General features: G+C 45.2%; 1 protein-coding gene across 1 annotated transcript; it reads right to left on the bottom strand.

Moving 5' to 3' along the window:
* LOC135900041 (ubiquitin-conjugating enzyme E2 C-like) lies at positions 1-27,434 on the bottom strand. The gene is made up of 5 exons (XM_065429463.1): positions 27,294-27,434; positions 26,888-26,915; positions 22,757-22,843; positions 15,129-15,333; positions 1-411 (listed from the first exon to the last, which is right to left on the bottom strand). Exons 1-5 carry the CDS (start codon positions 27,392-27,394, stop codon positions 293-295), a joined length of 540 nt encoding a protein of 179 aa, XP_065285535.1. The 5' UTR covers positions 27,395-27,434; the 3' UTR covers positions 1-292.

Here is a 27,434-nt window from a genome sequence, read left to right as displayed (position 1 = left end):
TCATACTGTACAGAATTTTATTTGCACACACAAAAATAAAAATGACTCCCTTGCTACTCATGACTTCTTTCATATGTAAAGGTATCTGTTCCATCAGCTGGCCAACAAACCAGCACAGACCTATGTGTATCCATAATGCGCTCAAATAACTTACCGCTCGTGCTCCCTTACATGATTACAAGAATAGTGCGCACTGTGCACCTAGCCTGCTTTGGTCCCCCTGCCCTTAACCCATAAAAAAGAAGCACTTTTGCCAGAGACACACCAGTGAGGCAAGACAGCTTTTGGAACCCTAGGATTCCATGTCTTTGGTTTTCTTCTCATACTTGTCCAGCAGCACCTTTTTGTACAAGACCTGATTACTCCAGATCTCTGCAGCATAGCCATTCAGTGGGCTTGACACATTGGGTTCTGGAAAAAAACAATGAGCAAGACCCAATGTTAGCGAGGCACCCAAACGCTATGTTGAGAAATACATACTTAAAGCACTTAAATACAGTTATGCGACTCTCACCAGATATGTAGCATCAAAGCAAGAAGGGCGTACATTGAACAACAAATTTTTAAAAAATTATTCGGATCCCACGCATTGTAGAAATCAATGTAAGCAAAGCTTTCTGTGCTGTTCGCTTTGACTGATGATAATTTGCAGTGATGTTGACGGTAAATGTTTAATTTCTTCAACATTTAGTCCAATATGATAGCGGTGAATTTTTGTTAACACTACCTTGTGTGCACTACTGCTGTTTCTCTGCATATTACACAAAACACACAGGGAGATGCGCTTGCTTGAGGCGTTATGCTCCATTGTTCATAAGCTTCCAAGAGGGTTGAGGTTGAGCCTCAAATGGAACATCGCACCGTGGCAGATGTGTTGAACTATAATTGAATTATGGGGCTGTACATGCAGACCCACAATTGGATTATGAGGCCCGCCGTAGTGGCAGAGTACGGATTAATTTTGACAACCTGGTGTTCCTTAACATGCACCTAAGTCTAAGTGCAGAAACATTTTTGTATTTCACGAAAATACAAGAATGTCAAAATGTAGCTGCCGTGGAGGGATTGAACTAGCAACATCAAGCAGTGCCATAGCTGCAAAAATATCGCAGTAGGCAGAGAAGGGTTGATTTGACATGCGAATACTTCTGTAGTGTCGCCTAGACACTACAGTGCTTTAATGCGGCTTTGCGTCTGCATGCCCTGCGTCAGTTGTCCACTTGACAAATTTGCATGGTGTATTTTTCAAAAATAGCAGGAAGGTACCATACCGTAGAGCACTGCACGGGCCTGATTCTTCAACCCAGGCCTGGCTAGAGTCCACTTTATGAAGCCAGAGCCCAGGCCTGCCCCGGGCCCGTGTGCCGTGCATTAGGGGCATGTTAAAGATCCCCTTGGTAGTCAAAATTAATTCCACTACACATACCTCATAATCACATCGTGGTTTTGCCACATAAAACACAATTCAACTGAACTAAGCTTAGCCAGGGCCCACATGTGCATGACCAGGCCCGGCCTGTAAGTTAAAAAAAAATACCATTTTTTTAATACAAATTGTAACGTATGTGTTAGCCTCATCTTTTTTAATCAGCTGCAGTGTATAATCAATAAAAGATTGAAATTTTTGGTTCCCCCATGGGAACATCAGTGATCTGGCCTACTGCCTGTGCTGCTATTTTTCCGCTGTTGCGTATGCATTTATCTTGATGATACAATTTGTTCCTATGAGGTCAATTAGCATGCAAATTTATATGTATACATATATACAAACAGGCGAATTTACGAGCATAAAGCACAAAATAAATGCACAAGTAGAAATAGTAAGCATTAGTGCTCAAATAATATATAATTGGAAGTTATAGTAGTGCAATCACAAAAGCAGTAACAGAGAAATGGTCTGAAGAGCAGTTTTCATGTAACTTACTTTTCGTGATGCAGAAACAATGTTTGTTTTTGTGGAAAAGCTTTTGTGGATGTTTGCGGACACGCAAACATCGGCTCTCGATATTATCAATGATTTCACAAGGTTATTCGCCCAAATTGAAGTGAACTGCGTAACAACGAAAGCAGCAAGTTACACGGATTCCGTGGATACCATATTTATTTCGGTGGGTGGACTTTTTCTCAACACTTTCTGCATTCGAATTTTCAACCTCAGCATGCAAAGGTGGGTAGGCCTAGGCCTAACACCGCAAGCCACTCATTACCGCCATGAAAATCGTCACCGGTGAGACGATATCGCCGGAAGACGCAAGTGACACGGGCTGGATCATGGCATATAACCGCAAACCAAGCCAGTCAACCCCAAGGAACAAGTTCGTGAAGTACACGTGGCAGACGAAGGGATGGCAATCGCACCGCCGGACCGAACAGCGCATACCAGCACCTCGTCGCTACCTCGAGACTTCCTCAGCTACCGAGGGACATGGTCCGTATCATCGCGAGACCCCGAGACGGTTTCAACATGGCCAAATCCACACCAGTGCAGGTTGAGCAAGGCCTCGCAATGGCGGCAGCCCTGGCTCCTCAAGACTTCAGGGAAGACTCCATCTGCCCCAATGTAACTCAGAAGACCATCATCTGCACTCCCAGCGAACGTAACGCAAGAGCACATGCCACAGTGCAACAGATTAGCATGAAAGATACTATGTATCGGGTCGCAGTATACCCAGCCCCACCCGATGATACCTGCAAAGGCGTACTCTGAGGCATTGACCTCGAGCTCAATGACTCCCAACTCCGAGAACTGATCGTCACGAAACACAACCCCAATGCCTTGGAGGTGAAGGGAATCAAGAACACCACAGCTGTGACAATCCCTTTCCAAGTAATGGAAGTACCAAGTTACACCTACTGCAGAGCAAGCATTGTTCGATGCAGGCTCTTTCGCAGACACACGGAAGTTTGCTACAACTGTGGCAACATCGGTCACCGTGCGGATGTGTGCCCTAACCCGAACACCTCGTGGTGCCGGAAGTGTGGCCTCAAAACGCCGCCAGAAGATCACCAGTGTACTCCTCACTGCACCCTGTGTGGCGGACCACACCCCACCGCCGACAAGGACTGCGAACGCAAGTTTCAAGTCCCTTACATCGTGCGACAGAGACATCGCCGCAGACGCAACGAACGCGGCCGCAGCCTCTCCCGAGGACCGAGCGGCGCCAGTCACCGCGACGCGAGCATCACCTCGGGAATTTCCGCAGCGACCACAAGGAGTCACTCGGTCACGCCTACACCCGAGCGCCACAGCAGCAGCAACGGGACGCCTCATCTACCAAACAGGTAACGTGGTCTTCATTGCCCGAGCATGTGAGCGAGATAATCACAGCCCTACGACAGGAACTAGCGGGTCTTCAAGCCACCATACAAGTGCTTACAGCACAGCTTAATGACGTGAAACAGCAGATTCAAACCATTAAAGCTCCCAAACAAGCTCCACCGCAAGAGACAAGTGTAAAAGTAAGCACAGCCAAATGCAAACCCCCCCTCCCCCCCTCCCCTCCCCCCCCCCTACCCCCGCTCCCAGAGACAGAAGAAAGTAATGCACCGCAAGGTTCCCTAGGCGAAATTATGCCCCTCACGCGAGAGAACCTAGAAAGAATTCATACCCAAGCGAATCGTGTAGAGGTGGTGGAAAAGAAATTCACCATAAAAATTAAAAACAAAGCTAGTCAGCCACAACAGATGGACATGACGCAGCACTCTTCGCCACCGATAAATCCCCCACAAAACCATCATGGCTAACACGACATGGGATGCCTTAGAAATTTGGCAGTGGAATTGTGCTAGCTACGCGAAACGCAAATGCTCGCTGCAACAGTACATCAAAATTCAACCCAAAAAGCCACATGTAATACTACTACAAGAAACCCTAACACTCTCAGGGTACAGCCCGGTCTCCCAAAGAGCAGGGGACGCCAGGAGAGGCGTCGCCACGCTCGTTAATAGAAAAATCGCGCACATAGTTCATGACGTCCTACCAAAAAACAGTCGCATAGAGGCGATCCTAATCGAGCTCGTACCTAACCGACTCTTAAAACAAAGCGTTTTTGTACTAAAGATCTAAAGCTCCCCCGCGCACTACAAACAATCCTTCCACGCAATCCTTACTAAAGCCACATCATTGGCATGAAACTCACCGCTCATTATCGCAGGTGACTTCAACGCCCCCTACCCATTGTGAGTTTACCCCACAATCAAGCCTAGCGGCAACAACCTCTCGCGCGCAATAGACGACCTGTCCTTCACCCTGGTGACGGACCACAGGTTCCCCACCAGATTGGGTAAGTCGACGCAACGCGATACTATGCTGGACGTCACGATACTCCGAAATGTAGCAAACTACACATATGGACGAACAGGGCAGCGATCACTTCGTCATATGCACAGAAATACCAAACACGATGGCCCCACCCCACTCATTCACCCTCATCGACTGGGATACCTTCCGTAAGTTACGGAAGGAAGACACAAACACCTATGACTCCTTCATGGAACTCCTCTCTGTGTCCGCTGTTTTAAGACATGCTACAAGAGCTAAAGTTGCACCACTTCGTGAGCAAGCAGCAAGCAAAATGTTTAGGAGACCTCAAAACAAACCTAAAGGGCGACAAGTTGATTCTTCAATTGGACTTCGAAGAGAATTAGTTTCCTTGTGCAAGATGCTCCCCAATCATACCACTGGGTAAATACACAAGCCACTTTGCATCCCTTCGTCGCATACTATCGCTGAAAAAGAACTAGTTCTCTTCTGGCAAAATCACTTGTGATTTTGGACTGTCTCAAACACACTACAGCTGCACTGGCTACATTTCAAGATGAAGTACTCAAAGTCTTAAAACATGAACTTCCCGATGTCAAAAAAGTTCACTACTTTTCCAATAGTGCATCGTCACAGTACAAAAACAAATATTTTGTAAACTTGTGCTACCACGAAAAAGATATTAGCTGCAGAGTGAAACTTTTTCGCAACCTCTCATGGTAAAAGCACTTGCGATGGCATTGGCGGCACCATGAAGCAGCTGGCAGCAAGGGCAAGTTTTCAGAGACCCTACAAGCGACACACCCTTGCACCCCATAAGCTTTTTGCATGGTTAGAAAAAAATATCAAAGGTATATTTGTGCTCTGGGTGCCAGATAGGAGGGTTGAAGAAAAGAAAGTTGAGCTCTCAGGAAGGTTTGAGTTTACAATCTCCCCCACAGGTACGCAGAAGGTTCACCATTTCATGCCATCATCACTGACTACTGTTAATGCCGGGCTCACCTCCCACTCAGCAACACAGGCATTTCAAGTGGCAAAGACCATACGTCAGCAACGGGAGCAAGAACTGCAACCTCCACAATGATTGAAAATGGGGTACACAACACGAGTTCTGTGTCTGTCGTATGTGCGCATGTAGTGACGTGGTAGTGAAGTAGTGCTCAACTCCAACTACTAACCGGCAGCCTTTGGTGCATTTTCGAAACCTCCTGCCAGCCATCTGTGCTGTTTACTGCAAGTTTTCAGCAACCAGAAACACATAGCAGCATACTACCTTGCCACCTGCGTGGTCGCGACATATTTCCGTTGCCCCAAGGAAGTATGGCAGCACAGTGAAGCGGACTTATGAACCAGCGCCAAGACCCGCACAGAAGGTCTTGGTGGTTTTCTAACAACCAGCTAACTGGTAATAACCATATAAGCATGAATAGTAGCTCCCCGTATCCGTGACAACCTAAATGATACAGAGGGATGCAAATGCAATTGCTACTACAATTGCTGCCACAAATGTACTCATGATATATGCTACAAGCATGGCACTAAGAAGCAATTTACCATGCAAGTTTCTCTTAAACATGCAATGTCAGTGAACATAGCCCATGAACAAAAACAGCCAATGAAGGAGCCACTCGTATACGAAGTATTGAAGTTTTCAAAAGGTAAACAGGCAAGGTAGAGGATGAAGAAAGATGGATGCTAATGTTTACAGTGAAGTTTGCAGCAAGTTTGCTTTCCAGTTATATGTCAGTGCTCAGTTTTGCTTTTTGGGCTGATCCTCTATTTGCAAGAGCCAAGTTCACAGCTCGGGGAACATGTTCAAAGAGGTGTGCTTAAACTACTTGATTTGAATGAACAGTTACAAAAGTACATAAGTCCAAAATGCTTGCAGGTAGAAGTGGACAAAAAGCTGGGTGTGTTGCACTCACCAGCACTAATATTTTTGGCAAATACATCAGTCTTGGGAGTCTGAAGGCCTATACTACGTCAACGTGGACTGTTGAAATGCCATTCCAGAAACCTCACAGTACTTGTTTTGTGCCAAGAAAAAGACTTCGTTTACGAGAAAATTGCATCTGAAGGGTCATATCTTGTGGCGACACTCGAGACTCTCACACATCCCCTGTCATTTTTCCCTTATGGATCTCGCATCTTCTGCAATCTGGCTTCACCGCATGGCTTTGCTCCGGCGGTGGTCGGTGTTATTGCAGCATATTACGATAGATGGGGCGAGTGCTCCGCTGCTAACACCACCTAATGACAGGGCTGCTGTGGCACGAGTAGCCCTCTTTGGCTTGCGGACATTCCATGCATGTGCCGATGCGTGCTTCTGCGAGACGGTCTCGCAGGGGCTAGGAGCGCGTCACTGTTCGCATGTTCATACACGCAAATGACCAGGCGTTGGTGTCCAACGTGGGGGTGAACATATTCACTCGCTGTCCGGTCGCGGTGAGTCAGACTTCCTAGATTTGTCACGCATGCCCATGGACATGTTTTGTGGATAGCAACTTGGCTAGCAGGCATTCGCATGTATAAAAGGTGCAATAAATGCCCTTGTGATTGTTGTCACTACTGTGTTGTCGTTCCTTTGACCCAAGAGCATGTGTGAGGTCCCCACATCTGGCTGCCCAACGTGGAGTTCTTGAGGCATCAGACAATAGTTTTGACAGTTTTGCTTGGTTCGAAGACGACCTTTGTTTTAACCGAAGCATAGGCCTAGAGTGGATTTTGATCGCTAGCGTCGGCGACATGCTTTCTTGAGCGAGGCGACAGTTGCTGCAGCGTGTGAACTTTTCAACATGTTATGATCGATCTGTCAAGTGCGAGAGATATTCAGGTGTACGTTCCCATGACAAGATGGTTTGCCTCATCCCAGAAAAGGCTGTTAAAATAAGCCTGGACATCCACCTGTCAAGTGTGAGAAGTGTTCAAGTGGGCTCCCCATGTCGACGTAATTGCCCTCTTCTCCGAAACTGCGTCACCCTTTTATTCCCCGAACTGACACAAAGAGAAGGACTAAGAGAAGAAAACCCGAAGGGCAAAAGGTCGTCGACAGCAGAACCTGACGAAAACACATACTTCCACAAGCTCCCCAAGAAGACAGCGGCGACCACAAGACAGCAAGGGGGTGTATAAGGCCATCCTGGCCCCCGTGTTAATCGGAACCGCTTGGGACTCGGATAAGAGTTGCAACCATGTACCAATGAAGTGAATACAATCTTTTCTACTTTCTTTTCATCATCACAATGCCCAGCTTCGTCGTCGTTTCTCGATTCTTGCAGTGAAGATTCACCTCACCCGGTCGAGATCATATCAATGCTAAGCCTCTGAGATAGTTCTTTTTAAGAACATTTGTCGGTTCGAAAGCCATGTGGTCGGCATCCTGGGAGAGCGAGGCCCAACACCCGCGGAGCATTGGCAAGCCAGAAGCGAGTGAGTACGTGGGTGGTCCGAATTTTTTAATGTAAATAGTTTCTTCTATCTCTCCGACTATGGTGAAGTCATGACTCTGGAAGCCAGGTGGCCACTGGCCACAGGGGCCGCTATGAGATGTCTGGTATTGGGGCCTGGCACCGGGCACTCCGACACCGTCTGGGACGGTGGGCGCCATCAACTCAGATGCCGTGTGCACCGAGTGGGGTAGGACCACTTCACAGCTGACATCTAGCGGTTGCCTGTAGTGCACCCATTTTGAATGTCGTTTTTGGATTCCGGTTGTTGTCAGGGTAACAACGCATTAGGCTTTATTATTAGGCATTATCCGTTCACGGTGAGTCGGACTTCCTAGGTTTGTCCTGCACACCCATCAGCATGTTTTGTGGATAGCAACTCGGCTAGCAGGCATTGGTGAATGAAAGATGCAATAAATACCCTTGTGATTGTTTGCACTACTGTGTTGTTCCTTTGTCCCAAGAGCACGTGTGAGATCCCACAACCTTTAGCACAATTCAAATTGCCCAGCTCTGAGTGGGAAGCGGTGATGAGTAAAATGGGGCCCGACAGACGACACAGTAAGCGCAGCCCTATGTAATAACGAAACTACTGAAATGCAAAAGCATGGGCAAAGTGCAGGAAACGAAACCTTTCGACCACCTATGTCATTGTCAAGGATAATGTCAATGAATTCTTTTTTCTAAAAATCGAAAAGGACTGAACTAGCATTTTCATCTTATAAAGCAAAAGAATCTTTTTATAATATATGGGGTTTTACGTGCCAAAACCACCTTCTGATTATGAGGCACGCCGTAGTGGAGGACTCCGGAAATTTAGACCACCTGGGGTTCTTTAACGTGCACCTAAATCTAAGTACACGGGTGTTTTCGCATTTCGCCCCCATCGAAATGCGGCCGCCGTGGCCGGGATTCGATCCCGCGACCTCGTGCTCAAAAGAATCTTTTTATTACGAGTGGTTGAGTACTAGTGACAGAATTATAATGAGTGCCTTCATTATCAGGCCAGTACTTGAGTGACCCGGGGGAGTCTCCAATCAAGTCCTGCATTGACCTCAATTTCTCGATTACTAGAGCTCTGTTCACAATAATATTGACGCCTTAGATGTTCTTCAGCGCCAATCTATCACTTTAGCTTGACTTAATACTTGCCTTTAGTGTCCAAAGTCTAAATAAAGCCAGAACCAACAGCAGTACTGTAACACAGCTTTATGCTCAGTCAAGCTGAAAGCTTGTGGGCCTGGGGACTTAACAGATGTACAGTCACGCTGGAACAAAAAACATGGGAGAAAGATCTAGGAAGCAAAATTCCCTTTACACATTCGCCATTGCAAATCGCACTGGGGTGATTTAAATCACAGAGGCTTAGTTTTCGGGCCAGACCACACTTAGTGCCCCGAGTTACGTCTCAATACGGCGATGAACATTCCTCAGATGCTTTCCACGAGGCAGTCTTCATCAGCGCGCACCCAGACGATGCCAGGGCGCGACAGACTGTGACGCGCAAACAGAAGAGCTCACTTCAAGATGACAACTACCGCAAAGATCCCTTTACCTGAACCGAACCCTCACAAGCTGAACTAGCTAATTGATAAAAGGGGTCAATGTCGAGGTCTACCGTGGGGGCAGCATTGACTTCGGTTTCCCAAACTACCCCGCAGTTATGCCATATGCGGGTGCAATGGTGCAACATAGGAGGCAGAGCCAGCGGAAGCGTGTGAAATCATGGGCAGGATTTTGCGACCGATTTGACAATTGTGATTGGCCGTGATAGAGTCATAAGATTCCCTAGCCTAGACTCCTAAGGAAGATGACATTTTTAAAAGTGGTGACCTTTGGTGCAGTGCGGTGTGTGCTGACGTGTACTGATGCGCTCAGATGTTTAATATGCTCCTACATGGAGTGGGCTTCTGTGTCTAAAGCCAGTGAAAATAATGTAAAATAAACCCTTTCTCTTTCACTACTACTAATGGACATACTCATCAATGTACCAGGTGGATTCATGGAACACTACCTCGAGCCGCAACACCCGCTACGCTCCAATTACACATCTCACTTAGAAATAATCAAGTGTAAGCAGGGTTCATTTCCTCCTGTTCACGTTTCATTCCAGCACAGTAATATGTGTGTGTGCAAGTGAAATTTATGACCAGCATGGTACAGTTGCACTGTGCTACCCCTCCATCTGAATTTTGATCATGTGATCAGACAGCCATTTGTGCAAGCAAGCTGTTAACCCTTTTGGACAAGTGTTTACAAGCAACAAACCCCCCGAAAATGTTTGTTTCTTGAAGAGTTTTGGTTTGGAGTACGAAGTTTCTGGCTATACACCCTCAGCCAGCATTAAATGATAGGCTGCAAGCATCATTTGTTGGACTAGAGCGACTGGTGTGCAACTAGCTTTCTTTAGAAAGTGTGGTCAGAGGAGAAAGACTGTTGCAAAATCCTGGTGGTGTCACATCATTAATATAGTCAACAACTGAATTTTTGGACGCCCAAATTTTAGGACATGCCCGATATTTCGGACGTCTTCGTGGCACCGCCACGAGACCCATAGAATCAATGTATAAGGACATCTGAAGTTTCCGACGCTCGAACACCCCGCCGTCCAATTTTCCGGACTTTTTGACACGACGGAAGGTCCTTTGGCTCCTCACGCAGCACCCTTGCGAAGCAAATCGACTTGCAGCTGAAGCATATTACCGCTTTGAGCCACAACTAGCCAAATCTAGCCGTCACACACCGATTTGGTCTGGCTACGCTGGCTATGTTCATCACCGCACTTCCGTCTTTGGCGGAGTTTCCGGAGCGGTGCCATTTCGTTTGTTTGCACAGGCCACGTTTTGGCTAACGTGGTGCGTGGTTGTGCTGTTGTGTCAACTGTGCTCTGCGACGCACTGTTGACTCTTTCATCGGTGTACAGTGCTCACATGACCCTTGCTCAGATCGAGGCGAATATGATCGCATGCAACCGGAATGCCGTCCAAACAACAATCAACAAGTTCTTCAAGCCACTGCAGCAATAACACCGGCTGCCCGACGATGCACATGTACATAATAAACCAGCAGTCGGCAGCATACAGTTTTTTAACGCCTTTTTTATAGCCACTTCACTGATGCTTTGGAAGCCTGATACTTCGCCTTTTACCTCTAGATCCGAGAAAAAAAGAAAAAAGGTGCGTTTTTTGCATGCATTCATTTTTTCAAACTGACTGAATTTTCGGACGTTTTTACGCTCCCTAGAGGGTTCGAAAAATCGATTGTTGACTGTATAGAAAAAATGCGATGTACAATTGTTTCACAAGTGTACATTGAACTGTCGAAACAAGAACTGTCAGTACAAGTTTCAGACTGCAAACCCATTGGTCAAAAAGCTTCTGCAACATATCTTTTCGTTATATATCCTTATTCTCGGTGTACTTTGCACAATTTGATGAAAAATAAACATCTCCTTTAATTATTTCTGCACCTTGACCTTAAAGGGACAGTAAAGGCAGTTGACGTTGACTATTGGAATACCGCTCCAGAAACCTCACAACGCTTGTTTTGTGCCAAGAAAAGACTTGTACATGAAAATTGCATCTGAATGGTCCGAATACCTTTTTCGTAATTCAAATCTCCCGCCACCCAACCGGGGGAGTGGCGAGGTTCAATGCACCATCACCACCTTTGCTGCCGTCAGCGAGTGAAACGGCGCCCGGCAGACGGCGGTACTGTGCCAAGACAGAGTGGTGGATTCGCCACTGCAGCTTCTTTTTGGTCAAGTGCCATAGACCGTTCGGGCATCCCGCGACATCACATGGAAGTTGAATTCTCTGCTACTTGCAGTTTGTGCGAGATTCGCAAACCAGCAAAACCAGCGCAGCACTATGCGATAAGGAAACTACTGAAATGCCAAAGCATGGGTGGCGCGGAGACGAGAAAAAACGAATGTTAGACCGTCTGTGTCGCTGTCAAGGGTAAATTAAATTAGTTCTTTTTTCTAAGAATGAAATAGAACTGGACAAGTAGCATTTTATTTCGTTTTATAATACATTACAAGGATGTTTTTGCAACGACTGGTTGAGTAGTAGCGACAGGATTTAACAGAGGAGTGCTTTCGTCATCTGGCAAGTACTTGAACGTCCCAGGGGAGTCTCTGATCACGTCCTGCATTTACCTCAATGTCTCAATTATTAAGGCTCTGTTCACAATAATATTGACGCCTTAGGTATTCTTGAGCACTAATCTGTCACTTTAGCTTAACCTAATATTTGCCTTTAGTGTCCCTTTAAAGGGTTGATTATTGGTTGCAGACCCACTGCTATTCAAGTTATTCTCTTGAAGACTATTGTAGCCCTAAATATTCCCTTCAAACCAAAAAGCAGACATTGGCACAAGTCCCAACCCCAGTTTTCAAGGAATTCTGCACCTCCTTGTCTCTTCAATTTCGGCTGTTATTTGTTCACAATTCAAGGAGCACATTTATTTTCAAGAAGTTTTAAGGTCCACATCCCTTGAATCTGTTTTTCCAAATTCAGATGCTTTCAAGAATATCAAGGAGGTGTACAAACCCTGCAGCAAGTATCTATCTGTACATATAGTGCAACATGCAAGTGTGACATATGTGACATACGTGACACACAAATCATCAAACATGGATGTATGCTTACACAAAATCGCAAGAACAAGCTACACACATGCACTTCAGCCATGGAGCAATATATCATTAGGAGGGGAACTTCTCTCTCCGTTGGCCTGATCCTGCCATGAATAAATTGTGCTCCATGCTTTGTGGGCTTATGTGCCCGCCACGCCATTTTGTTGCAAGCAGTTAACCTAGGGCACTCCACCATAGCTTCCCAGATTGCACTGATACATGCCTGTGTGATCTCGGAGGCCGCAGTTTCACTACTTGGAGACACTGAGTAAAATAAGCTGCACGGCTGCTATGCAGAAGCACATGTGAGCAATCAACTGAGTGAGGAGACAGAATTCGGCAGCAATTGATGGCACATTCCATGCCCTTAGAATGTGTCATGACCAAACATGTCAATTGATGTCTTCTTAGCACAGTCTGCCACATGCTGCAGAAAACCACACCTCTCCTCCTCATCCTGCATGACTTTACATGATCATCAACCACGCTGGCATGGTAGGGATGATTCCTCTCCTAAAGCTATCTTGTTCTGAGAGGTGTCCATTGCATTACTCAATACTGTTGGTTTTGGATATAACAATCCATCTATGCCAAAGGGAGAAAATTTAAGAGACAAGAATTTAACTCAAGCTCAGACTTGTTGACATGTTATTAGTAATGAACCATTCTGCGACCACCTTCAGGTATAATTTGGACCTGATGGCAAACAGAAAAGCAAGCTTCTAACCCATGTAAATGACTGAAGCAATAGTTTATACAGGCACAATCAACAAGCAAGCGACCCAAACCATGTGTTATGACCACAGGTAAGTTGATGGTGACTTCCTTTCAGAACAATATTTCTGCTTACTCAAGCACAGCACAAAACATCTACAGTCAAACCCACTTCTTGCATGCTTTCACAAAGCTTGCCGACATCCTTCTCCTAGGCATCCAGGTGCTCCACGTAGTGCAGCGAAAGGTTCCTCGCGAAAACGAAGCCCTGGAAGTAACCGAATCATCTGCCGGGCCTCCTGTGAGGACAACGTTCAGGCAGCCTGCCCTACCGCATCATCACTGCCGTCGCTATCTGGTACAAGCATATTTGTGGCGATCGCCTCATCGGTTAGAAGCACTTAGCTTCCAAATCTATAGCCATGCACTTTGTTTTCACTGGCAATGTCGTGCATTGCCGATGATCAGCGGGTGGATCAGCCATCTTGTTTTGATAGCGAGTTAAGCGGAACTGAGAAACCGCATGGTCAAGAACAATTTCAACGCAACCAACAAAGACGAACGCACACGGTTAAGCTGTTGACAGAACTGCGCTGAATGAGGAGCCAGCGAGTGGCATGCGAGCAATCGAGCAATCTTCGAGCAGCGCAGTTGGCGCAGTCCATTCGTGTTTCGGAGGGTGGAGCGGCGTAGAGCTATGGGCGCAGGCCATTTGTGTTCGGAGGAGTAGAAGGGCAACGGGAAAGAGCCACGCGGAGATGGCTGGAAAACGAGCGCGCAGTGGTAGTTAGAGCAGTGGCCCGTCATGCAGCTGCTCAAATTTGTCGTTTTCCTTTCTTCTTTTCAAGGATTTCGCATTTCACTACCTTTCAGCTCGGACACCCAGCAGCCAGACTTCATCTTTATAACCGATAATGCGGCATAGGGGCATTGTAGCAAGCAGGTTATTTCCCCATGGAAAACATACGAAAGTTGACGGTGCAGCAGCTTCTCATTGTTATAACCAATATATTGTTAAAACCGGTATCGTTATATGTGGGTTCGACTGCACACTAAATAAAAGGCCACCAAGGTAGCTGCTAATGAACACTGTTAGGATCGGCCTGCAGCTATTTCAGCCCGCTGCAGGTGCGTCGATCCACCTGCAGTGGGGGCGCCCTTCAGAGAACCAGCGAGGACAGCGCTAACCAACCGTGAACTTCCTTTGGAGAACTTCACTGCGGCGGCGTTCATCCACCAAGCGCCTCGTTCGGAGAACAGGAGAAAGGCAGCTCTGGAATTTAGAGGCGCCGGCTGGGTTCGGGCGTGACCACCTGACTATGGGGACGCAGGACAATGGATACCACGACGACTGCGCTGCAAAGGTCATCTGCCCTCAAGAAAGCACTGAAACCTGTGCGGCACGTGTGTGTGAACCCTCCTCCTCCAAAAAGGCGGGTCATCTTCAATGACGTCGAACTATGACGTCGAGCAGAGTGCTTATAAGCAGCGATTGTCGGCTGCTAGTGTGTGCTCGTCGTCGTGCTCTGTGCTCGAAATGTATTCGCGAGCTGTGTGCTCGTTTGCTGTATGCTTCGTCTTGCGGGCTCCATTCGGGAGTCACGCTAGACTGTCCAATGTATATCTTGTTCAAACTGTAAATAATGAAAATAAACCCTGCTCGCCCAAGTCCCGACGAAGAGTCAAGATGCTCCCTACAGCTACGACCGCCAAATCCTACAACACACAGAAGAAAAAAACAAAGCGAAAATGCCTGTTTTGATGCAAGCTCTTCAAAATGAAATCATTTAGTGCAATAATTTTTTGTGACACAATTCACATTACCTCAGAAAATTGCAAGTGGCATTGAATGGTGCAAACATCACAGCAGTTACATTCTCTTATCTCATTCTTGCACACATGAGCAATATCTAAAGGAGGTAAGGTGTGCCTCACCATCTTAGCCACACTGTTTTTAACCATTAGACAAATAAGCAATGCATTTTGCAGATAGCTTCGCATACTTTAAAATGCTCTATTAGAGAAACATGTTCAATGCAAACACATGGACAGGCTGGCGGATACTCACCTCCCAACAATGACTGAATAGAGAGCAGCACGGTGCGGACATCTAACAAAGCAGTCCACTTTTCTTTGAGGATGTCAAGGCAAATGTTCCCCTGGGTATCCACATTAGGGTGAAAGCAGGGGGTCTCAAAGCGGACCTGTGGGCTTTCATAGGGGTAGGCACTAGGGAACTCCAGCCTAAGCCGATACACCAACTTCTCATATACCTGAAACAATACATTTCTCAGTGGGTGCTCTGAATTTCATTGTGGCAATGCACAAAAAAAAAGAAGATTAATAGAAAAGGGGAGGGGGTACAAATACCACCCCACCACACACACACACCGACATCCCATAACTGAGTAACATCTACAATGGTGTTTAAAAGCAGCTGACTTAAACGATATCAAAAGAAAATGGGAAATAGACACATATACCCAGGAGAAGCATTCATTTTAGATGCGTGTTCTTGCATCAACTCTGAACCAAATTGCCCAATTTCTTTGCAGTGAATCGACATCTGTGATCGCATCAAAAAAAAAAAGAGAGAGGTGAGGGATATGTATTGTGGAATGTAGGCATGAGCAAGCCTACAGGTAAGGTTGCTGCCGTGCACAATTGTAGGAGGAGCTTTTTTTAGGTAGACATTTAAAAGAGTACTGACAAAAAAGTCCGATGTGGTTTTGTTTGCTTTGATAAGTAGCTAATGACCCAGTAATCATGGCATGAAACCTCACTTACTTCAGAGTATGACAGGTAATTAGTTGGAGTTTTGTTTTTAGCGACCAGTCCAAGTTTCATTTCAGAGAGCAAACGCGGGTCGACTTATTTTGTCTGCTACACCTGCACATGCTTTGTAATGTCTTTGCCATCATTGTCATTGTTTTTGTTGTCCAGCGGCAACGATTTTCTGCAGGCAGGAGTCGCCACTGTAATAAACATGGCCAATCACTTTCGGTTCGACCCACTAGAAAGCAGCGACTCAGACATTGCGGCCGGTGACAGCGAGGACAAGCCTCAAGACCCTCCCATTGGCCACTTTCAATAGTAAGACACCACAAATCGGTGTCAAACAACAAAAACTGCCGCCTAATTCTGCAGTTGCTGCGACATGGAGAGTGTCCCACAACAAGCAACAACCGAGAAGAGCACATGCAAGCAGCATGGCAGCCAACAAAAATTCCGTGACATAAGAGTTCTCAAGTTGTTCACAATCCTTCCTTGATGTCGATGTTGAGAGGTGCTACGTTTTGTGGATGTTCTAAGCTATATTCGCCGTTGATATTTTGCAGATGATGTGCTTGCGCCCACATAAATCGATCTCATGTGTTATCTCCACTTCGAAATTTTGTGTCAGTACTCTTTTAAGAAAGCTTCTACTACAATCATGCATAACAGCAACTTGCCACAGCTAGGCAATGGATGATGGCTCAATGTTGCTGTCCATAAATAGAATAAGCCAACTAAAAATTCAGGTATTACATTTTATAACTTTGGGGGCGAAATGTGAAAACACCTGTGTGCTTAGATTTGGGTGCATGTTAAAGAACCCCAGGTGTTCCAAATTATCCTGGAGTCCCCCCCACTACGGCATGCCTCATAATCAGATCATGGCTTTGGCATGTAAAACAACTATACTTCATAACATTGGTATTTTGCAATGAAAATGTGCTATTTCACATGTGGCATCCACCTACGCTTTAAGGATTCTCCCACTTGAGGAAATGGCCTTCTACTATTCATTGAATGCATTATGAAGCAGACAGTACAAGAGGGAGAGGCACACCAATGGTAAATTTTTGCACCAGGCGGTTGAAAAAAGCAAGCATAATATTTTAAAGGGACACTAAAGCACAACACTAAATCAGTTTAGACAGATAAAGCACTTTTTGAAAACTCTTGTCATTAATTTTGAATTAAGAGGTTGGTTATTAGAAAGCAAAAGTTTCAGTTTTTGAATTTTGTGCCTAATCCCCAATGCAGGTACATCCCTGTGATGTCACAAATTTCCGTTTTTTTTGTTGTTTTTTTTTCATATTTAGGCTGCATTGGCTCAGAAAACGTTCCTGAAATTCACCATGTCCAATCTTTGCCTCCTTTAGAACACAATGTTGTCTATCCTTGCTATTAAAGGATCAGCTAGGCCCTAGAAAACACAGTCAAAATCCATGACATCATGGCAAGCTGGTGCGGGATATTCAAGGAGGTGGCACCACCTGTCTTTTATTATTGCGTTTTTTCTTGTTTACCAAACACCTAATTGTGGCAAGTGTGGTGTTTTTGATATTGTAGCAAGGTAATTTACTGATACAGAAGAAATTTTACACTTTAGTGTCCCTTTAAGATGAAGGCAACATACACACAGAGAACTGATACACATGCACACGTGTTCATTACCTAAAGCCATTTGCTGGTATAAGATGTGAAGCAATGATCTAACTGCAGCAATTTAAAGAAACTGTGCCAAAGCTGCCATACCATTCCATCCACTTTTTGAGGTTTCTGTACAATCATTTTCAAGCTGAAATCACTGGTCAAATTCAACTCGCACATATTAGCATACCTGCTAACCTGCGAACATTAAAATTCCTACGAATCCTTTCAATACCAAGTCGAACGTATCTATTAAAGTTTTCCTTGAGCACATGCCTTTTGTGTGATATGTATGCATTTTACTAACGATAGCTAAGCTTTAGACGCAGCATATACTACAAGCAGCACCAGCAAAGCTAGAATAGCCAAGACTGCAAACAAATTCTATTAGAGCAAAAGCTCTACTTCTCAAGGTACTCAAGTAAAACCTTGTTAAACTGTACCCGCTTAAACAGTAGTTTCGTTTTAAAAGTAGTAAAGTCAAATCCCCGACTCAGTGGCCATTGAACATGTGTTTTGTGTCCGCATAAATCGCACCAGCTTATTGCGTACGCATCGGTTAAAAGTAGCGTTTCCACTTTTCGTCGCGCAAGCAAGGCGGTGCATCATCTCCATCAGGCAGCCCGGCAAAACAACAAGCCTCAGAAATTGGAACAACGGCCTCCAAACGCGCAGTGCGTTTGCGCTTGAAGCCACATCAACATCAACATCATTTCGACGCTGTGCCAGAGAGCGTTGCGGCGTTGTGCATGCAAGGACTCGCATCACGCCGAAGCTCGGATAAAAGAGACGCCGGGTGCTCAGGATAGAAGAAAAATTAGACATCGTCCGTGCTATCGAACGTGACACGAAGAAACCAGCACTGGCACGTGACAGGGATCTACTGTTGACTACAGTGTGTAGCATTTGGAATGCGAAGAAGTTGCTCGGCAGCGCTGCTGCGACCGCGAAGAGATGTCAGCTACGAGGTTCGACTTTTCGCCATCGTTGCCTCTGTTGTTGCCGAAGTGTAGACTAGCGACAGTGATGACGACGACACGGAAAGCGACTGCACGGGCGATTCAGACCCGACAGTGGCAGAAGCTGTGCGTTACGTCAGCCTCATGAATACAACCGTCGCGATGAGAACAGGGGCGCGATAACGTAACTATTCAAAATGAGAAGAATTCCGAACTCCGGCACCCAGCAATGAAAAAGGCGCCTCGGGACTTCTGCAGCACTACCGCATGCATGCAAGGAGAATACGTAACGCCAACAAGGAATCTGCCATGCGAGTGCTTGCTGAGAAGAGGGGGCTGGCTGAAAAGCTGGCACGCAGCTTCAGTAAGTTTGAGGCCGCTGTCGTCAGGCTAGGCCGCCGCAGCATCAAACGAAAATGACACTTTTGTCGCGCGAAGTGAATAAATACTGCACGTTTTTTTCCCCTTTCATTGCACTCTCTCCGAGTTCTGTGTTCGACAAGTAAGTGGGTGAGCTCATGCTATTTCGTTTAAACAGTACTACTGTTTAGTACGTACTTTTTCCGAGCTCAGGCGAACTGCGGTTTAACGAGGTTTCACTGTATCAGAATCAAACGATACATGAACAGTGGAGCACATGGAACAAGCATAAGTGAAAAATACACCATCCAGTCATCACTATGTATAGGCACACACACATCTGTTCTTATATTTGAAAGGGAGAAAATAGAATAAAAGAGAACAGGAACTAAAATATTGCAGTTTACAGCGAGTACTGTCACACAGTTCACTGAAACCATGAGTGCACCACAAACAGCAGTGCGCATGGTGCAGTTTGCACCATCATCATCAGAGATAGAATCGCTCATGTGGTTTGTTGCTTGTGTGCCACATTAATTATTTCAATCGGCAAACTTGCACAGCACAGTATCGCTTGCAGCCGCGACCGTGGCCAGCGTGGGCATGCTGCGCACGTTTAAAGTATAAACCCCATGCAAGCGATCTTGCGCGCGACGCGATAGAGATGTCTGTCGTGTTCGCTCGTCGCCTAGAAGTTGTACCCCATGCAAGCGATGACTTCGAGCGACGTCTCCTCAGTGTTGCGGTATGAGGGCAGCAATATAGGCACTGAAACTAGCGTGACGCGTGCTTTATTAACTTAAGTTGATGTGCTTTACTGTAAAAAGCAGCATAACATATTTCTGAAGGTCTTCCAGTAGGCTCTTATTCATGCACGTATAAAAATTCAATCATTTGCTCGTTCCGTGCGACAATTGGAAGTACTTGAGCTATGTACATCCAGTTCCGGCTTCGTGCTATTTGCTAGTCACTCATAGCACTTCCAGGCGTCGAATTCTAAATTTGCAGAACCGAGCAATCGCGCGACAAGACCGAGCAATCTGTTCAAGTGATGGCCCGATCCGTCGCTCATCGCTGTTGTGCACAAAATCGCACTCATGGGGTTTAGCCTTGACCGTTTGACTCCCAAACGAGCGCAGTGTGGCCAAATCAGATGTGCACAGCTGTCAATGGTGATGACTGAACAGCACGCACTATACTATCACTAATGCTTGCGCCAGGCGCTCCGCTGTTCACGTTTCATTTGAAGCCGATAGTACAACTACCAAGGTCAATCTCGGCGCGCGTTTCACCTTCAGCCGCCAGCGCACATTTGTGAAGGTGTGACCTCAAGTCGCGTGATCCGCTGCAGAGAGGCGTCGCAGCTGTGCTCGCTCGAGCCTCGCCACTGTGTACCATGTGACTAGGCGAAGGTTTAAAGGGCTAAATATAGTCAGACATAGCAAGAGTGCGTGCACACATTATGTCACGTTGACGAGAACAACAGAGTTTACAGTGCGGCCAAAGGTTTGACGCACTGGCACAGTTAGCGTAACCGGACGCTGCCAACGCGCTCTCATGTGCCCGGCGTCAAGTGACGCTCAGCCGCGCGCCAATAACGTCGGACTATAAACGCACCTTAATAGCTGTTTGGTGGCGCTTGGTTGCTCAGTCTGGCCATGGATGAAGAATGCACCAGGTTGAATCTGAGCACACTGCCGATGTAGCTCGCCGGGAAGAAGCCCTGAAGAACCGTGTCTAACAATGCTTAACAGAGCTTCTCGTATAACTAGATTCAAGCCACGTTGAACCTCAGCCACATTTTTTTTTTTGTATCGCAGTGTGACAGGGATAACAGCAGTCAAAGGAAAAGAGAAAATGTATTAAAGTGATATATACAGCGAGAAGCCAAGATGGCGGAACAACAACCACATGGGCGTTTCGATCCTCGTCTTCATCCCCTTGCTGGCGCCTTCTCCAATGTACGAGTTGCTTGTAACATATGACCCCTGCTAGTGGGAGTGACGTCTCGGCACTTAGGGAAGGGTTGTTGTCGAAGAAGTATGGCTTCAAATGGGCCACGTGCCTAATATCACTAGGTGGTATGGACGATCACTAGCTACCGTCCACCTGGGCGATCTCGTATGCGACTTCATTGAGCTGGTGGAGAAAGTTATAGGGGCCAGAGTAGCGAGACAGAAGCTTTGAAGACAAGCCCACAAGGTGGGACAGCGTGAAAAGGACCAAAGAGCCTGGAAAGAAGTGAATGGGTCTGTAGTTGCTGTCATAGCGGGCCTTTTGGAATATCTGCGAGGCAGATGATCCCATGCAATCTGGCTAGCTGTTTGAGCCTGAGCAGCAGCATCGCGGGCGTACTCTCTAGGAACGTAGGTAGCTGATGGCAGGAGAGTCTCAAAGGGCAGCGTAGGGTGGTGGCCAAACAAGTAGAAAAGAGAAAAGCAGGCAGTGTCGTGGCGGGGCGAGTTGTATGCGAATGTCACAAAAAGCAAAACGCTGTCCCAATCACGATTATCTGCAGAAACGTACATTGAGAGCATCGTGGTCAGTGTGAGATAAAGACACTCAGTGTTGTGGATAGTAGGCTGTAGTTATCCTTCGTTGGTGTTCCACACGTCACAGGTTGTCGTCAACAACTTTTGAAAGGAATGAACAACCGCAATCGATCAGCAGCTGTCATGGTGCGCTATGGTGGAGAATGGCATTGTGAAGCAGAAAGTCCGCGACGTCGGTAGCACAGCTTGTCGGCAGTGCCCGGGTGACGGCGTATTGTGTGGTGTAGTTAGTACCTATGGCAATTCTCTTGTTCCCCGTAAAAGAAGTCGGAAATGGTCCAATGAGATCGAGGCCCACGCGGTAGAAAGGGACAATGAGTCTCTTCTGTCATTGTGGAAAGAGCCAGGTGCCTGGTGCTGCGAAGCTCCATTGTATCGAGTTGGTACCCCGCATCTCCACCAAAAATGCGACAGGGATATTAGTAGGCAAAACAAAAGGGAAAATATTTCCATAATTTATACAGAGACAAGCCAAGTTGGCGGAACAAAAACCCCACAAGCACTTCTTCGATCGTCGTCGTCCCCTTGCTGGCACCTTCTCCAATGTACGGGAATGGCTTGTAACAACAGGATATCTTTCAGAGACTTTGCTATTGCAGATACTGCCCTCTTCAGGAACTTGTCTGTCAACTTGGTCAAAGCAAATGCCCCTATTGCATCCTTTCACCAATGGAAAAATTCCAATGGGAGGTTCGGAGACCTACAAGCTTAACTTTTTCGCAAACAGCATTTTTCGTAAAACTTCACACAACTTGCGTAAAATTGTAAGATTATCCAAAATCCATAAAGTTTACAAAACATTCAAAGGAATTGACAGGTATGTACTAGTAAACATATGCTGGTCTTCAATTCTACTATGCAAGCCTGCTCAGATCATTCCTGAAAGGCATGGAACACTTCCGTCTATTACACTTCTTGACTGACTCTACAAGATTTTAAGGTTATCTTTCAAATCCAATCTTCCACACCTCATAAGAAAACAGACAAAATCTGATCAACATTAGTAATACAATCTGCCTATTATGGTAGCTCCTACATTTCATTTATAACAACACTGATAATGTGTGCTTCCCTCAACGAGTTGCAAACAAACAATGGTAAACATTATGAAACAGTAAAACTATGATCCCAAGATATCCTATCCTGGCCTGTTGCATGTTTCTAGATGTGGGGGGAAAAAAAGTACTGGCACAACATGAATGGTGCCGGCATGACAGGATGTTTTTATGTGCAGTACCTTCTGTACCTGTGCATAATTTACCTTTGATTTAGAAAGGAACTGCTGACACTATACGGCAGAATAATGAGCAAGATAACACCCAAAGATGCCATGTAGTACAGTGTATCCCAAAAGTTTTTTCAATGACCAACAAGTGCCTTACAAACTGAGTAAAATGAACACTTACCGTTCCAGATGGTCCTTGTATTGTGCCGATCCATCGAAAGAGATTGTCGCCATCAGGGAATGCAGAGATACCTTTGTCACCACACATCTGGCAAAAAAAATTATATATATATATTTCAACAAGTGAAATTTTCGTAAAAAAACGAAACTACTATCAGCCAGCAATAGTAGCATCACCAATATTCTACAAGTGCTGCTTCTGCTATCTGGACTGAAGGTACCCAGCCCCCTTTTTAAATATCGGAAAACATTCCAGTTATGTGGATCAAAAATAGCCTATTTTATACAGCACACTAAATAATACTGTACAGTTTTCTTGTTCCCAACCTTTTCAATTCAAGGCTTTAGACAACTCCACAGGCACAATAGAATCATCAAGCGCTGCTGGTAATGTGGGTTTCATAACCTCGGGCAGCAGTGCTGATTTCACACCATGTGTCAGCACAACTGATGGGCTTCTTCGTTGCAACATGACTAAAGGCACACATAAGGCACCACGAACAATTATTACGTATGAGCTCAAGCCTCATAGCTACAGTCAAACAAAAAGGAGGCCTCAATGCCCTTTAACAGTTAATGCAAACCATACTGGTGTCCCCAGAATGCCTTGCTTAGCTATAAATAATATTCCAGATTCAAGATGGTAAGAACAAATCCCAGTTTCTCTTAACATAATAGCTATATCATACTTAGCACCAAGGTAGTCAGTTTTCATGCAACGTCGCAAAGAGACTACTAAAGTAAAACATTACACAGATCCCATACACTCTGGGAACCAATGTTATGTGAAACATTTTGCAGGTAGCATGCTATCCAGCATTATTTCAGGTTCTGCAAAGCAATACTAGGCAGACCAACTTGTTTAAGGTGAGCAGTTGGTGTGTGTGGCGCAACCATGTGTGTGAGCATGGTAGCAAGACAACAACAATCTTACGACGGCAACGGCAAGATTGCTACTCCGGCCATTAGACGAGTTTACGAAATGCCAACGGTTAGGTTCGCCACAGGTATTGGAGGGGCGGCAGCTGATTGTGAGGTCATCTGCGACTAAGTGCCATGCACTCGTACGTACCTGTCTACGTGATGTGGTCTAAATTACGATGAAATTTGTACTCCGGCAAAGAAATGTTAAAACCTATTTGACCTGGGCTGATCATGTCGCACAGCTTCTACATAGCATTAGCTCCTACGTGGGCCGATCCCGATGACTAGTGCAACCTAATGCAGAGTCTCGTAGCACTAGATGTCACAATACAAAAGAAACTGGCTTCGTTCAGCCCACTTGTTTGTGAAACATGTTGGTCAGCCGCTTTGCTTTTGTCGGGTAATCTGGACCCCTCTCTGTGGGCTGTATGTCAAATGCACTGGTGTAGAACTTTACCTGAATTCATTGTTTTGTATGCCAGTTTGCCAGGAAACAACACATGGTTATTGCAGAGGTTGTTCTTCCACATCAGTTCTTAACGGTACATTTTTTTTTAATGATTATGTCATACCTGTGCCACACGGGCACAGAAAATGGCATTAATTTCCTAACGCCTTAATATTTAATGCCATTTAAGTGGTGCCACATGAGCAAATTAAATGGCATTCTCCTTAAGAGGAAGCTTTAGCTCGGGTGCTCCTATAAAAATACATGTAAAAGGAGAATTCGTTTTTCTCGGCAACCACTGCACCAAATTTGACAAGTTTTGTTGCACTTAAAAGAAAAACTTAAAATTTAGTGACTGTTAGTTTCGAATTTTTTAGTTCGATCGTGAATTTTTTATTAAATATTGGCAAAAATCGAAACTATGAGGTTTACAACCCTGTAACTGAACAACGAAAAATAATACAATTCTGTGAATTGCATGTAACAGTACATCTAAATCGCACGAAATTTATGTCTTACACATGAATATAAAAAAATTTTGCAATATGGAAGTACAGCTTTTGCAGAACCCTTGTAACCAACATAACAAATTCACGTGAGATGTAAAATGGCATATCGAATTTGTCCGCTTTGAATTATCTAATGGCTGCCGTTTACAGAACCGCGATAGCTGTTCTTGATGCAGAGCTATAATTTGCAAACTTCGTGCTTCTATGTTTTTCAAACGGTCGAATATTTGAAAATCTTTTTAACAAAATTCAGGCCCTAAATCAAAATTCCGCTTCCAACAGTCACTAGAACTTAACTTTCTCTCTCGAATGCAACAAATTTCATTAAAATCAGTGCAGGAGTAATCTCAAAAAACCTTTTCCCGTTTTGCATGTATTTGAATAGGCCGCGTCAGAGTTGGGCCCAAGCTAAAGCTTCCTCTTAATGTCATTCGTCACCGAAGGCGTCAGAACTTCGACTGAGAAATGTGTACTCTTCGACGCCATAGCTTGCCCAGTCCGGGTTACTTAAATTATTTGAGGCGACATCCTATGTAGCTAGAAACAAATTTTTCATGTGTTTAAGCCATGCAGCACACATAAACAAGCAGATCACGTTTTATATAATGCAGAAAGAAAAAACATTAGAAGAGATGCAGATGCAAGCAAAGTAGTGTTAAATGTTGGCAGCAAGCATACAGCAAGACAGCAACAAACTAAAGCTAGTGGCACCATAGTATGCTTAATACTACATTTCACTAGCCTTGACAGCAGGTTAAACTTGTAAATGCATGTTTATCCGTTTATTATTCCCTTAATATTGCTCGCTTCACAAGACGCTGTTATCGACATAGGGTCAAATGTCATTAAATTGAATGCGTGGCAATTCTGCAAAAAAAAAATTCAGGAACTTCAGGCCTTCATTACTTAATGCTGTTTTATGTGGCTGTGTGGCACGGGTATAAGTGGTCTATCACATAAGTAACTGTACAGAACGTTGTAAACACTGTCTTTGTTATACCTGTGTATCACTCTTTGTACTCTGCAGCCCCAAGCCAAGATGTCCTAAAACATGTTTATAGCACCAGGTGTGAAAACTTTTTTTTTAATGATATACTGGCATGTTACTTGTGCCAGTATGGATGGAACAGAAACCCTCTTTGTTCCTTGGGATATAAAATGCTTATTAGATCAAATGCCAGAGTTAACTGAGCATGTTTTCTTCAATTGTTACAATGTGGTTTTCTTCTGGCACATCTTGCAATACACCTTGAAGGAATTGCCATTTGAAGCCCATAGAATAAGGTTTTCAGCATAAAATGACGGGTTACCATTTTATGTTTTAACTTTAAAGGGCCTTCACAGTATATGGAGGTCCCGAATGGCTATTAGCTATAATGATGTTGATGCAAAACCAGTCTGCAAGTACTTTTGAGAGGCAGTAATAATTTTTGTGGAAGTGCATAAAACAAGAAACATGCTCCCCAGTGGGCACCACGTGTAGAAACTGCACTGCGTATGAAGCATTCCTAACTCAACGTCGTCCCGTATTGGACTAGCCTCTGAAAAATTCCTCGTGTCTAGACACTAGTGTATCAAGTTCTGCCAGCAATAAAAAAAGTGATCGTTGGCCAATGGTTAGAGCAAAACTGAGGTAAGGCGTGCAGACAGGACACAAGACTAGAGAAGTGGACAACACGGCGCTCGTGTTGTCCACTTCTACTCTTGTGTCCTGTCTGCAACGCCTCACCTCTTTTTCGCATTATGAATCCTTACCAACTAGCTCAGCTTTCTGTTGTTCAATGGTTGGAGCATTGGATTGTTGTGCTAAAAGTTAAGAGGTTCAATCCCACCATCGGTAATTCTTTTGTTTTTGTTGAAGAGGCCCGAAACAAGGCGGGAAAGAAACCTACCCACCGCAAAGTGCGTAAAATGAGGCAACGAATGTTTAGCATTAAAATTTGTCAAAATAACCGCAATATTACATTTGAAAATACGTGAAATTCCGGCTCATTATTACACTTTGTTCTCTTTCTTATGCGACGGTGGAACAGTACAAGCTGAACGCATTTTCTTCAGGTTGCAACGTTCCCGCCACTACCTCTCTGCTAGCAAAACGTCATCCGATAGGAGGGAAAAATGCAGGTCACTACGCAAACATACGCGCCAAGCTGCAGGAAACTCGCACACACACAAAAAAGAAATGCTCGCCAGAAAACAAAAAAAAAAACACGCCACGAGCACAGGATTTATGTGTCCGATTTCAACGTACCATAAGCGTCATCAGCTCCTGTTGAAGCCTGAAAAAGAGAAACTATATACATGAGCGACATAACGATGTTTAATAACAACCAAGCCAATTCCTGCCTGCGCATGCAAGTTAACAGGTGGCTGAACATGCTGAGAACCAGTACAATTACACGCGATGAATAGATTGCGCGTTAACAGCAACTACCCAAATTATACATGCAATGAACATGCTTTGTTGGCTATTGTTAACGTGCAGGGATAAAATGCGGGCAAGGAAATAAAATGTAACCTAATTAGACAACAAGCCTAAAAAATGAATGGCACTCGCTACTTTGCAACTTTCTTCAGACACAAAGCCAATTTACGGATTAATTAGGGAGGCCTAGGCCTACCACTGGTACACGAGCTGTGAAACACCGGTCCGTTACCTTTTTGCAACCGAGTGCCTTCCGGAGTCAACCCTCCGTTGCTCGTCGTTGCTCTTAGCGTTCTCATCTAGGGCCAGTGGATCAATGTTTTGTGAAGCCATTTCGAAAACACTGCCCCGTGGTCAGCACTCACTGCACAAG

The sequence above is a fragment of the Dermacentor albipictus genome, chromosome 1 (genome assembly GCF_038994185.2).
Source record: "Dermacentor albipictus isolate Rhodes 1998 colony chromosome 1, USDA_Dalb.pri_finalv2, whole genome shotgun sequence".
NCBI lineage: Eukaryota > Metazoa > Arthropoda > Arachnida > Ixodida > Ixodidae > Dermacentor > Dermacentor albipictus.
This window is presented reverse-complemented; position numbering and strand designations above follow the sequence as displayed.